Consider the following 15,189-nt stretch of genomic DNA (forward strand, 5'->3'; position numbering starts at 1 on the left):
CTGTGTGTGTGCGTTATGTAATAAATGTGGGATAAAGGGACGACAGTCCAATGTAAATGATTGTGTTTTGTGTGTGTGCGCTAAGTGAAGGGCTTAAATAACACTGTGCAACATTTTTAAGGTGATCTTGTGCAAACACTTCGAACTGAGGATTTTTTGAAAGCATAGACCCAAACGACAAGAAACCCTAGTTGGGTTATGTTGTGTCAGATCCAGCTAGGATTTTATGGCCCCATCTAAACATGGCTAAATATTGAGTTTTTAAGAAATTCGGGGCTATATCTCTGAAACCAATGCGAATCTTCTTCTGACCTCTAAAGCAAATTTGTTGATAAGGACAAGAATAAAATATTTGGAGAAATAATGAACTCGAAAAACTACATTCATTGCCTCAAATTTCAAAATATATGCAAAAAGTCCAAAATTTTTTTACATTTCGCACCGTATCTCCAAAACCGTTAATTTTTTCTAAATATTTTCTTTTGGAAAAATATTCCCTGGAATGTAATACACAACTCTTCAGAACATGTCATTGTTGTAAAATGCCTCTACGCCGTTGTTTTCAGTACATTTTTCAACGACGATTTAATAAAAATGTCAATAATGTAATGAAATCCAAAATGCGAGAATAAACTGTTGGTGTGAACTGTGTTTGAAATACGTGTTGTAAAAAATATGATGCAAAATACCGCTGAAACAACATGAAGTAAGCATTTTAGAGTTTCAGAATGTTCTAAAGAATTGTTGAGAACTTTATTTGGAAGGTTTTTGAAAAAGGTTACTTGGTTCAACTCCCAATAGTTTAGCCGATACTGACCAGAATTTCAGCAATTATGTAAAATTTTCTATATTTTATAGATTTTGATGCCCTAGATGGAGTTTTTCTTATGTGGTTTCTTCAAAAGATAAGTTCTACTAGTTTAGGGCTACAATATTGCTAAAGACAGCAAGGCCAAATTCCAATTCGTTTCTGAGATAAAGGCCTGATAAATGCAAAAAAGTGAAGATTTAGCCCGGTTTAGATGAGGCCATAAAATCCGAACTGGATCTGACAGGACAAAACCCAACTAGGGTTTTTGTAGTCTAAATATATACTTTCAAAAAATCCATGCTAGAAGTTGTTTGCATTTTCAGTGTTGCATAGTGTAATCAATTTTACAACAAAAATACAAATCATCAGAACTGTGTTTCGATAATTGAAGTCTCAGCAATACCAATTCTTATTTCTGAACAGTGATTACAAAAGAAAATTATGTGTACTGCCTTCACAGACAAATGTTTTTAGACACTTTGGTAAGATCAAATGAAATTAATTTCAGACAATTCAGAGACGATTTACAGTCTGCTTATGTATGTCAACCGAAAGGTTAAATCAAATTTATGCAAATCTTAAATCAAATTTATGCAACACATTGTTGAAACAAAATAAAAATGTTATAGACACGTTTTAAAGGCGGTTTCATTCATTACTTTGAAGACATCAATTAAACCAAATAATTGAAAATACTGACACATTTTATTTTCTCAAACACAACAAGTTACTCATCATACCAGTTGCTGATATTAGATCTGTCTAGTTACTCTAAAATTTTTAACAATTTATACCAATTGTTGCTGGAAGTCGCCTGTTAACACAAAAATTCAGAAAAATAGAGCGATTCGAGAGAGATTTTGACAGTTCATTTACTGAGAGTTTCTAAATTTTTCTAGCAAGCACCAGGAACTCTTCTTCTTCCTGAAACAATCAATCATCTGTTTTTAATTTTTCCTTGATTCATGTTTGTGAAAATTAAAAATAATTTTATTGTGGAAATAGCAAGCCTAATTGTGTTATTTTTTTGGAGAACAAAAATGCAAAGTGGAGAAAAATACTTTTTTGGGTCATTTTCATTTTTATTTTTAATGGGAAGGTGTCTGTTTACTTTTTACAATTTTCTTGCAAATGAGAATAAAAACTCCTTACTCTCTGAGAAAGTTCTTGCTAGACAATTCTTGCTGGGAAAGTACCTAGACAGACCAAGTATTCGAATGTTCGCCACAAGTTTCGAAATCGATAACATTTTCGAACTTTTGGCAAATGTTTTTCCTTGTGCTTTTCATTTGTTCGGCAAAAGTTCGAAAACGATATCATTTCGAACATTTGGCAAATGTGTTTTCTTCACCAGAAAAATATTTTCGAGAAACATTTTTAAGTTTGGATATTTTTTTTTGTTTTAAAAAATATTTTTATGTCGTTTGTATAAAATTCCTAGTTGCATTTTTCAAATAATTTCGATATAAATGCTACGTATAATAAATAAATGTTGATAAACCAACATATAAGTATGTTACAAAATACAATACAACAATGTTTATCAACAGTTACACATCGAACGCAAACATAACAAGGAAATAAAGACGAAAAAGAACAAGTAAGAACGGCGTTAAGTTCGGCCGGGCCGAACTTGTTATACCCTCCACCACAAGTTGTATTAAAGCAAAACGTCGATCTATACCGACAAATTTCTGACGGAAAGTTTTTAGCCTCAAAGAAGACTAAATACCAAATTTCCTATATTTCGGTAAGAGAATGTGGCTAAAACTTAAAAAATACCGAAAATCAAGAAGTACGCTTCTATGGGGATATAGGAAGACGTGGACCTATACTGATAATACTCTTCTGGAATATTTTATAACTCTTGGAAGACGAAATAACGAATTTCAGCCATTTCGGTAGATTATTGACGTCACAACCTTCAGTATTACGAAAATCGGGAGGTACCGTTCTATGGGGGCTATATCGAAACGTGGACCTATACCGACGAATTTTCGTCAGAAATGGGGCAATATGAAAGCGTGGACTTGTACAGACATATTTCTGGCGAACAGTTTTATATCACATTGAAGACTAAATACCAAATTTCAGCCATTTTGGTGGAATATTGAAGACACAACCTTCAAAATACGAAAAATCGGGAGGTGCCTTTCCATGGGGGCTATATGAAGGCGTGGACCTATACCGACAAATTTAAAAGGAAAGGGAGTACCCAACGAAGTCTAAATACCAAATTTCAGCCATTTCGGTGGAATATTGAGGCCACAACGTTCAAAATACCGTTCTATGAGGGCTATATAAAGGCATGGGCCGATACCGACAAAGTTCTGGGTTAAAGTTTTATACCGCCAACGTAGACTAAGTACCAAATTTCAGCCATTTCGGTGTGATAATGAATCTAAAACCTTCAAAATACCGAAAATCGGGAGGTACCGTTCTATGGGGGCTATATGAAGGTGTGGACCGATACCGACAAAATTCTGGGTGAAAAGTTTTATACCCCTAAAGAAGACTACTTACCAAATTTCAGCCATTTTGGTAGCATAATGAAGCTAAAACCTTAAAAATACCGAAAATCGGGAGGTACCGTTCTATGGGGGCTATATGAAGGTGTGGACCGATACCGACAAAATTCTGGGGCAAAGTTTTGTACCCCTAAAGAAGACTACGTACCACATTTCAGCCATTTTGGTAGGATAATGAAGCTAAAACCTTAAATATACCGAAAATCGGGAGGTACCGTTCTATGGGGGCTATATGAAGGTGTGGACCGATACCGGCAAAATTCTGGGGAAGAGTTTTATACCCCTAAAGAAAACTACGTACAACTACGTACATTTTGGTAGGATAATGAAGCTAAAACCTCAAAAATACCGAAAATCGGGAGGTACCGTTCTATGGGGGCTATATGAAGGTGTGGACCGATACCGACAAAATTATGGGGGAAAGTTTTATACCCCTAAAGAAGACTACGTACTAAATTTCAGCCATTTTGGTAGTATAATGAAGCTAAAACCTTAAAAATACCGAAAATCGGGAGGTACCGTTCTATGGGGGCTATATCAAAACGTGGACAGATATATCCCATTTTCAATACCAACCATCCTGCAAGTAATAAAAACTTCTGTACCGAATTTTGACTCTCTATCTTTAAAATTGCGAGCTGTATCTTGATTTCAACAGACAGACGGACGGACTGACGGACGGACGGACAGACGGACATGGTCAGATCGAAATAGAACTTTATGCTGATCAATAATATATATACTTTATAGGGTCTCCGACGAATATTTCGATGTGTTACAAACGGAATGACAAATTTAATTATACCCTCCATATGGTGGAGGGTATAAAAATGCCTTTCGCAACGATCGTAAAACTATCGTCAATTCATTCGCTATTAATATTATTAGCGATATTCGAAATCGAATGTTTGTTTTCCTGCCACAAACTGAGCGATGAATGAATGAATCGTTTTCAATTCATTCTCGTGTGTCGTGCTCGAACAAAGCATCCGCAAAACTATCGAGAAACATTCGAAAACGATATCTTTTTCGATAGCAATGGAATGGCGGGTACACATATGCCAATACTTTTATGTGTATGTGGATATTGATTTTATTTCTCATTTGGACCTCATTTATGGAACATATATAGTTGTACAAATGTATATTCAAATTAGTAGTATTTCGGATAGGATACGTAACGGAAGTCGCACGATACTTTGCAAAATACATGAACTAATTTTTATACGGAAGTGAGTGATTGCTTTCTTTTAGTATGGGTTTTCGTGCGACATACATAAACAGGCTGTTAGTCCCGAACGTCCGTTCAAATTTTGTCCAGCCTAATATTTTTAAAAACATAGAATAAGACCACATCGGTCTACGTTTTGTTTTAGTTCCCTTATAACGATAAATTTTGATTTCACGTATTTTGCATATTTGCATCCAATGTCGTCGTACAGAAAATTGCAGACATAGGTCAGTGTTTTGTTATCCTCTCCATTAAACGGTACCTACTGATTTAACATATTTTGAAGGATTTTGCAGATTTTCCATCCGAATAATCTCAAATTTGCCATTTCGAGTTCTCAATGACCAGAAGTGACTTTACCATACTTTTTGTCATAGGTTAATGGGCTGATGTATTTTAAGAGAAAAAATGGATTTCGGGTCGGTTTGTCGCGTGCGAACGGTGTGTCTATCGAGACTGGAGAAGAAATACGTATTACAGGACTGAAATACATACTACTTTGGGATTGTCGTCAGCGTGCAAGGCAACCTGCATAGGTAAGCGCATCAAATTATAAGGATTATGTTGATAAGGTCATCTTGTGAATATGAATGATCATACATGCCTCCACAAAAAAGGAATTTGAACACGTTCGTATCACTATAATTGGACAGTTGAACCGAATATCAAGTTTCCCAAAGCATAGGTTTCCATTTTTTATATATAAAACTCAATTGTCGTTTGTTGGTAATTGAATCAGTTGAAAACGGCTGGAGTGATTTGGATAATTTTTTGTGGAAATGTTAGTCATAGTCCAGTTTAGGTTTTTATACAAAGACAAATTGACCACGCCCACATTTCCGCCCACTTTTATAAATATGTTATATCTACGAAACTACTCAACAGATTTTTCTGAAATTTTCAGGGAACGTAGAGTGATGGCCCCCTGTTGAAATAGGCTACACATTTGGTTTAATTTCGGGTCGGGCGGGGTACCTCCCCTATGCCCTATTTTTGTAAAAATGCAATATTTGCAACAATTACAAATGTATCGCTTTGAAAATTAATTTCCGAGTCAATGGCGATTGTGTCCCCGACCTTACGTGCTTATTTGGGGCATTATGACTGGACAACGCCCACTTTTTTAAATATGTTATATCTACGAAACTACTGAATCAATTTTCCTGAAACTTTCAGCGAATGTACAGGGTTGGTCCCATATTTTTTGACTTTCGGGTCGGGCGGGTACTTCCCCTATGCCCTATTTTTGTAAAAATGCAATATTTGCAACAAATACGAATGTATCGGTTTCGGAACTTATTCGCGAGTCAATGGCGATTGTGTCTCCAACCTTACGTACTTATTTTGGGACTTAAGATATCTACAAAACTACTAAAGGGATTTTCAAGGAACTCGCGATTTGTCTAAACTTTTAAATCTTTAAAAATAAAAATCAAATGTCGTTCGTTGGTCATGGCATCAGTTGAGAACGGCTGGACCGATTTCGATATTTTTTTATGCAAAGAAAATGTAAGCCCACTTTTTTCAATTTTTATCATTTCTAAAAAAACTATTGAACCGATTTTCCTAATATTGCCAGGGAATGTAGAAGGAAGTTCAGTTGAATTTCGGAAGGGGCGGGGTACTTCATCTATACCGTACTTTTTTTAAAATGTTACATTTACAATAATTACGAATGTATCTATTTCGGAAGACCTTACCCACTTTTTAGGATCCAATGACTTGACCACACCCACTTTTTAAAATATGTACATATAAATACATCTACAAAACTACTGAACCGATTTTCCTGAAAATGTCAGGGAATGTACGGGCATATTTTCTTGAATTTTAAAGGGGGCATATTTGAAAAAATCGCCTTACCTTTATGAATAAAAATCAAATCCTGTCATAACCCAACTTAGGTTTTTTGGAAAGAAAAGTTTACCACGCCCCCCGAAAACAGGTTACATATTTTATTGAATTCCAGAGGGAACGGGGTACCTCCCTATGCGATATTTTTAAAAACGTTGTATTTGCAAAAATTATGCATGTATCGGATTAAAAATTTACGGATTAATCTACAATCTAGGTACTTCTTTAGGGCCTATAGGTCCGACCACGCCTGTTTTTATTAATATGTCATAACTCCAATACTACTGAAGGGATTTCCATAAAATTTGCGACAAAAGCTCAATGTTTGCCGTTGTTATGTATATATTACGAATTTCGGAAGAGGTGGGGTTCCTTCCCCATGCCTTTCTGTTAAACGCTATATATAAGCCAAATAAATGTATGATTATATCGGTTTCAGCATACATTTTGGTAGGCAATGAAGTTGTGTGCACCCTAGGTACATATTTGGAGCCAAGATACCGGACCAGGCCTACTTTTTTTAATATGTTATATCTTGAAAACTGATGACCACGCCCACTCTTTTCAAAACATTATTTTTCCAAAACTACTGAACCTAATATTCAGAAAATGTTCAGGTATGTCCCGTGGTCCAAATGCTATATATTTGTAGACTAATTTCGGGGCCTATTATTTTATAATCGCTATATTTGCTAAACTTATGAGTGCATCGAGTTGCAAATTAGTTTTCGAGACAACGGTGGTTGTGCCCCCGATCAAGAAAAACTATATATTTACAAATTTACTTGATGGTGAGATTCAACGGTCCATCAGCCATGAAAAGTCTCAATAAGCGGAAGAATTCGATTTAACCACTTTTTAACCTTTAAAATTAGATCGATTTAGGATAAAGACAGGGACATGGACGATAATAAATCCTAAAAAGCATAAATTGGCGAAAAAATCCGACAAAGTCCGTAAGAGAAAAGAAAGGTTACAGACAAAAAATCCTTCTCGGTGTGACAATAGACCGAAGAAGTGAGGTAGAAATTACCTATTTTTGAATTTTCAAGCATAAAGTCGATAAAAAGTTGTCATTAAAACTCATTACGACGGGCCAGCAACGTGGACTGGTGTCTGCTAGTTTATAATAGTTTTCAAACACTGATAAATTAGTTTAAAAACACTTTTTATTTGCTTCTTAAGGAATTAGAACCAACTAGTATCTCCCCACATCCATATCACCAGTCAAATTTAAATTATTTTTATCTCAATGATTTCCTAAAATAAAACAGATTTTACTTTCTTCTATATATTTTTTAACTGTAATGCCCAATATTAAACTCACAAACAAAATTAATTTTCTTTAAAATATCGATTTTATTTTAAAAAAAATCACAACATTTTTAAATTATATATAAATAAACAACAATAATTCTGGCGATCATATGAATGACAGTTTTCTAAAATTACCAAGATTTAACAACAACTGGAGCTGATTCATAAGTGTGCAAAACAGGAGCAGAATAAGTTTCCACTACAGGGGTGGCTAGAGTTTTGGTTGTGTAAGTAGTGGTCTTTACTGCAGGAGCTAAAACATCCTGCACAACATGAGATGAACCATGGACAACCGAGTGACTTTGATGGGATACCGATGAGGGTACAGATTTTACCAAGTTGCCAGTATGCGCATAACCATGTTCCTTAACTGTTACAGTTGCCAAGGGAGCAGAGTGGACCTCAACAGATTCATAAAGACCAGGACGACCCAAGGCAATAGCAAATAAAGCAGACAACACCACCTAGGATAAGAAGATACAATTATTTTCAAAATTTAAGAGTTTACCCTATAAGAAATACTTACCAACTTGAACATTTTGTTTGATTATTTTTTTGGGAAGAGGGTATGTGTTGCTTAGAATAGTTGCTGTATGAATGTGATAATTTTCTTCGTCACCTGTGGACTTTATATACATAAACGAAGTTAAATAATTTTCAATTAAGAATTTAAATCTATTTTGGAAAAATAAACACAAATAAACAAGTCTCGAAATCATAACTATCCCATCAACATTTGCTGAAGCTGTTATGTGTGTTTTGTCTGACATTGATGTTGTGATGAGAGATGTATGAGCGTTAAAACCTTCTAACCCATGTTATTACAAGTAATGCTTAGTACATTCTTTTTGGTTTACAATGTTAACAGCACAAAATTCAAGTGATCTTGGTACGTACCACCACAAATTGTTGAGATAGGTCATGGCAGTTACTTGGTTATCAAAAAATGAAGGGAAAAAAATCATTAAGAATGAAGAGTCAAACAGAATGTTACAAATCGTAACCTCATGTAAATAGAGCCATTTGTAAATTGTTTTGGTAATTTGTATTATTTTGTGTGTGGGTTGAGTATTATTTTTCTTTTCTTTTATTATTATTTTATTTTCTGTGCGTGTGTGTGTTTAGGGAAGGGCTTATATTTTCAATATGACAGCAAAAATCCAATCAACAGAATAATGTTTTAATAATGGAAGCTTGCTACAGCTTCTTATTGCTGGACAGTGGTCATTATTCAGTGGACAGTGGTCTTGTCAGCCAAAATGGTCGTCAGACAGCAAACAATGTCCAGGATGTGCCTTAACCAAATTTAAATGGAAGGTGCTTACACCTGGGAAGTTTTTGCAGATTCTGAAACTACAATGATCATAGATGATAAATATCAAGAAACAAAAAAAATCGCCGGAGGAATTTTCAAATAAATCGCGATTTAAATTCACATTTTTAGTGGTTCTTTAGGTTTTCACGATTTAGCTTGGAAACCGCGAGTCCCATGTAAATAGGCCTAGAGAAGATATTGTAGCTGTAAAAATTCTCCATAAGATTGACCTGTATGATATTTTCGTAAGTTTTACCGTTTTTGAGATATAGAAATTCAAATTGAGACAATGCACTGACTGTATCGCACCTTATAAAACAATATCATGCTCAGTGCGCCTTAACAAACTTTTGACGAAAACCGCTTACACATGGGAAGATTTCGCGCATTCTAAAACAACAATGTTCATAGATAAGAAAAATAAAAAAAACAGAAAAAATCACCGGAGAGATTTTGAAATAAATCGCGATCAAAATTCACAATTTTAAGTTTTTTTTTAGATTTGCACGATTTTGCTTGGAAACCGCAAGTCGTATCGAAATGAGTCTAAAGAAAATGTTGTAGCTGTAAAAATTTTCTACAAGACTGACCTTTAGGTTTTTTCGTAGGTTTTACCATTTTTGAGATATAGAGGTTCAGTTCAAATTTTTAGGTTTTTATCTTAAGTCTTCAACATTTTGCTTGGAAATCGCAAGTCATATCAAAATGAGACTAAAGAAAATGTTGAAGCTGTGAAAATTCTCTGCAAGATTGGATGATTTATTTTTTCCCAGGTTGTACCATTTTCAAGATATGTAAGTTTAATTTGGGAAATTGCAGTAATGACATTGTTTTATAAGGAGGCGATACAGTCAGTGTATTGTCTCAATTTGGACTTCTATATCTCAAAAACGGTAAAAACTACGAAAATATCATAAAGGTCAATCTTGTGGAGAATTTTCACAGCTACAATATTTTCTGTAGGCCCATTTACATAGGACTCGCGGTTTCCAAGCTAAATCGTGAAAACCTAAAAAACCCCTAAAAATGTAATCTTAAATCGCGATTTATTTGAAAATCCCTCCGGCGATTGTGTTTCTTGATATTTCTCATCTATGAGCATTGTAGTTTCAGAATCTGCAAAAATTTCCTAGGTGTAAGCACCTTCCATTTAAATTTGGTTAAGGCACTCCGTGTGTCCCGTTCATCGTCATAACCCATATACAGTAATTCCTTTTTTCGGTATAATATACATAATAAAATAAACAAATTATAATTAAACAAGTGTTAAGTTCGGCCGGGCCGAACTTTTTATACCCTCTACCATAAAATATTCTGAAGTAAAACGGAATAATTATTTTCTTTCCTGTCCACAATTTTAGGAGGAGATATTCCGTGACCACTTATACCTAAATAAGGTAAAAAAATCATAAAAAATGTATTCAATAGGTCGGAGACCTTATATGGGGCTAAATCAAAGTATGTACCTATGTTTTTGTTGGAGAAGTTTTGTGACCACTAGGAAACTCAAATGTCGAATTGCAGATACTTAGATCAAAAATTGTACTTAAAATCCAAAAAACCGAAAATTGGGAGATACCGTTATATGGGGGCTCTACCAACACATGTATCTATGTGGACTGTTTTTCGAATTACAGATAGTTGGGTAAAAAATACCGAAAAGGGTGGATGATGCACCGTTATATGGGGGCTATACCAAAACATGGACTTACGTTGACAATTTAAAAGGGAGTGTCTATACAAAAACATGGACCTATGCTGACAGTTTTGGTTGAGACGTTTTGTGACCACTGGGAACCTCAAATGTCGACTTACAAATAGTTCGGTCGAAATTTGTAGCTAAAATCTTCAAAATACCATACATTTGGAGGTACCGTTATATGGGTCTATACCAAACCATGGACATATGTTGACGATTTTTAGTGGAGATATTTTGTGACCACTGGGAACCCCAAACGTGAAATTACAGGTAGTTCGGTGAATATATTTAGCTAAACTCCTCAAAATACCGAAAATCGGGATCTACCGTTATATGGGGGCTATACCAAACCATGGACCTATGTTGACGGTTTTTAGTGGAGATATTTTGTGACCACTGGGAACCTCAAACGTGAAATTACAGGTAGTTCGGTCGTAAAATGTTCCTAAAATCTTCAAAATACCGAAAATCGGGAGGTACCGTTATATAGGGGCTATACCAATATATGGACCTATGTTGACGGTTTTTAGTGGGGATATTTTGTGACCATTAGGAACCCTAAAAGTGAAATTACAGGTAGCTCGGAGAACATTTTTAGCTAAAATCCTCAAAATACCAAAAATCGAGAGGTACCGTTATATGGGGCCTACACCAAAACATGGACCTATGTTGTACCAGTTTTCGGTGGAGATGTTTTGTGATTACTAGGAAACTCAACTGTCAAATTACAGGTAGTTTGGTCAAAAATTGCAGCTAAAATCTTCAAAATACAGAAAATCGGGAGGCATCGTTATATGGCGGCTATACCAAAACATGGACCTATGTTGACGGTGTTTATACCTTCAGAATTTATGCTACGTGCAAAATGTGCCTCATTAAAATAATCGTTTTAGAGCCCAAGTATGTTTGGACGAAATGTGTTTCAGACAATTTGGAGTTGATTTAGCCCTGTCCGTCCGTCTGTCTGTCTGGATGGAGCGCACGATAACTCTCAACCGATTCGGTCCAAAATTTGGCTTTCGTAATATTTTGTTCAAACTTAGTTTAAGTTCGAAGATGGGTTAATCGGTCCACTCCTTCCGGTACCTCCCCCATAAAAGTTCGGAAATGTTCGGAAAATTTGTCTTGGACTCAACCTTTTCGGGTACCTCCCACTCAACCCTTTCGGGTACCTGTCCACCTTTTCGGGTACCTCCCACACAAAATTTTGGAAAAATTCAGTTTAGGACCTGCTCTCGAATCGCTTTGAGTTTTGTTGTAGCAACTTACACTCACTGCCCCCCATACGAAGGCATAAATTTCATTAGGGGCAAGTCCATACTTACTGAGAAAATAGCCTATGACAATGTGTGTAGTGGTTGGAACGCAAGATGACATTCCAACGGATCTGCCGATTCGGTCCAAAATATGGCCATCGTAATATTTTGTGCAAACTTAGTTTGAGTTTGAAGATGAGCATTATGGGACCACCCCTTCAGGTACCTCCCCCACAAAAGTTAAAAAATGTTCGGAAAAATTGTGGCCAGGATAACTCTTGAAGGTACTGACATATTTGGGTCGTACTTTACACATCCTAATATACTTACCAGATATAGATCAGGTTTGAGTACGGACTATATTTGTCCACTCCTTCGGATACCTTCCACACAAAATTTTGGATAAAATCACTTTAAGGCCTGCTCCCAAATCACTTTGATTTTTGTTGAAGCCTTAATTACGACGGTAAAAGTTTTTTTCAGAGGCAAGTCCATCCTTCTTTTGAAAACAGCCCGAAAGGGGCTAGTGGCGGGAGAGCACGATAACTCCCGAACCGATCAACCAATTTGGTCCAAACTTTGGATCTCCTATATGGTCCATGTACCTCTCCCACAAAAATTCAACATTTTACCTAAGTGCAGTTAAGGCTCTGTTCGAAGATCGTTTGTAAATGTATACCGATGGTGTTCGTCATGGTCCTCTTAAGAACGATATTATGTTTTTCGTGGGCAAGAAGTCCATGCTTCCTGGCATACTGTTCCAAAAAGTATACGATGACCAACTGAAATGATAACTATCGAAAAGATATGGCGAGAGCGATAACTATCGAAAAGATATGGCTCCCAAAATAAGATCCACTTCCATAATAGACTATGTCGGTCCATTCCTTCAAGTACCTCCTACGCAACACTTTTTAACTTTAGTCCTAATCAAAATTTTTGTCGACAAGTTCAAATGATCAAAAAGGGCCACAAAATTCTGAAAAGACACCAGACATAGGCTGAGGGTATATCTCTGACGGCAAAGCCGACTGATACTTTTTATCTTGTTAGTGGAGATATTTTGTGACCACTGGAAACCCCAAACGTGAAATTCCCAAAATACCGAAAATCGGGAGGTGCCGTTTTATTGGGGCTATACCAAAAAGTCCGATATAGCTCATCTTCGAACTTGATCTGCCTATGGAAAAAAGACACTCGTGTGCAAAAATATAGCGCTCTAGCTCAATTATTGCGAACGCTAGAGTGATTACAACAGACGGATAGAGGGACAGACGGACATAGCTAGATCGTCTTAGAATTTTATACTGATCAAGAATATATATACTTTATATGGTCGCAAATGATTATTTGGATGTGTTACAAAAAGAAAAACAAACTTAATATACCCTCCATACTATGGGGGAGTTTATAAAAATCATCTTACTAAAATTTAGGCACTCAAACACAAGTGGTTCTATACAACACAATTTCTCTTTGTAACCACGTTTTATAAGCAATTTAAGACCTTCTCTTAATGCGTACAAACACATAACAATTACTAAAATTTGGCTGTCCCCTTTTCTGACATTTATTACTTAACGCACACGCAGAATACTTCAAATTACCGAAACAATTTACAAGTTCATTTCTGTACATACACGAAGCTCGAGGCTAACTAATGTTAAGGTTACAACATTCTTTTGTATTCTTCTCTTGTTTTCTTCATTCTCAATTGTTCTATTCAGTTTTGTAAACTATGTAACTATCATGACCTATCCCAATAACTTGTGGTAGAATGTACCATGATCACTTGAGTTTTTTTTTGAGTTAACTCGGCATACAAACAAGAACATACTTTGCATTACTTGCACTAAAATGGGTTAGGAGGTTTCTAAGGCTAATCTCTAAGGTAATCTCTCATCACCATCGCATCACCAATGTCAGATGAATCACAGATAAAAACCACATTAGTAAATGTTGTTGGGTTTGTTATGATTTCAAAACTTGTTTCTGGTGTTTGTTTTTCCAAAACTACAATAAATTCCTAATTGAAATTTGTTCAATTTCGATTTTGTATATAAAATCTGTATATGTTGAAGGAAATCATCACATTCAACCATCAACTATTCTAACAACACAGACCCTCTTCCCACAAAAAATAAATCAAACAAAATGTTCAAGTTGGTAAGTATTCCTTAATTATTACCATAATAATAAAATTCCCTAAATAATTGTTATTATTCTACTAGGTGGTGTTGTCTGCTTTATTTGCCATTGCCTTGGCCCGTCCTGGTCTTTATGAAACTGTTGAGGTCCATTCTGCTCCCTTGGCAACAATAACGGTTAAGGAACATGGTTATGCTCATACTGGCAACTTGGTAAAATCCGTACCCTCATCAGTATCCCATCAAAGTCACTCAGTTGTACATGGATCATCTCATGTTGTGCAGGATCTTTTGGCTGCTGCAGTAAAGACTACTTCTTACACAACGAAGACAGTGGCTACACCTGTAGTGGAAACTTACTCGTCTCCTGCCTTGCATACTTATGAATCAGCTCCTGTTGTTGTCAAGTCTTGGTAATCTTAAAAAACTCACATTCATATGATCGCAAAGTTTGTTATTGGTAATTTAAGCATTTTTGTTGATTATTGTTTATAAATAAAATCAATGTTATGAAGAAAATATAATTTGCCTGTTTTATAATATGAAAGTTTTTACACATTGAAAAGGAAGCGTATAAAATTAATAAACTAACTAATTATTATAACCTATGTTTCGTTTAGATGTTGACTTCAAATCTGAAACATATGATAACATGAGATTCTTGGTTATGTCACTGGCCAGATAGAACTATCCAAATACAAAGGTGCATAAAAATGACACACTATACACTAAGGAATACAAGTTCCGTACATACTCGTATACCTTCCCAGCAAAATGTTCGATGCCATTCAATCATGGGTGCAAGTGAGCTGGCATGTCATCTTTTTAGCATCTTCATCGATGAATTTTATATGAGCGTGGACCCCAATAGATGATATTCATTTTTGTATCCAAAGCATGTAATTTACAACAATGCTTTGACATGTCATTCTCACCAATGCTTTGGCACGTCATTTCCAACAATGCTTTGGCATGTCATTTTCACCAACCCTTTGCAATGACATTATCATTACGACGAGAGTTTTGACAAC

The 15,189-nt window shown here is 35.6% G+C and overlaps 2 protein-coding genes across 2 annotated transcripts; one reads left to right on the forward strand and one right to left on the reverse strand.

The window, feature by feature from the left end:
- Positions 1-7,872: 7,872 nt before the first annotated feature.
- Positions 7,873-8,279, reverse strand: LOC141404339 (uncharacterized). The gene is made up of 2 exons (XM_073987860.1): positions 8,268-8,279; positions 7,873-8,205 (listed from the first exon to the last, which is right to left on the reverse strand). The coding sequence occupies exons 1-2, from the start codon at positions 8,277-8,279 to the stop codon at positions 7,873-7,875; spliced, it is 345 nt and encodes a 114-aa protein (XP_073843961.1).
- A 5,886-nt stretch (positions 8,280-14,165) lies between these two features.
- On the forward strand, positions 14,166-14,575 carry LOC141402905 (uncharacterized). Its single transcript, XM_073985031.1, has 2 exons — positions 14,166-14,177; positions 14,243-14,575. Exons 1-2 carry the CDS (start codon positions 14,166-14,168, stop codon positions 14,573-14,575), a joined length of 345 nt encoding a protein of 114 aa, XP_073841132.1.
- The last annotated feature ends 614 nt before the right edge of the window (positions 14,576-15,189 follow it).

Source organism: Musca autumnalis, unplaced genomic scaffold (assembly GCF_047663935.1).
Source record: "Musca autumnalis isolate F117 unplaced genomic scaffold, ASM4766393v1 scaffold_4, whole genome shotgun sequence".
Classification (NCBI taxonomy): Eukaryota; Metazoa; Arthropoda; class Insecta; order Diptera; family Muscidae; genus Musca; species Musca autumnalis.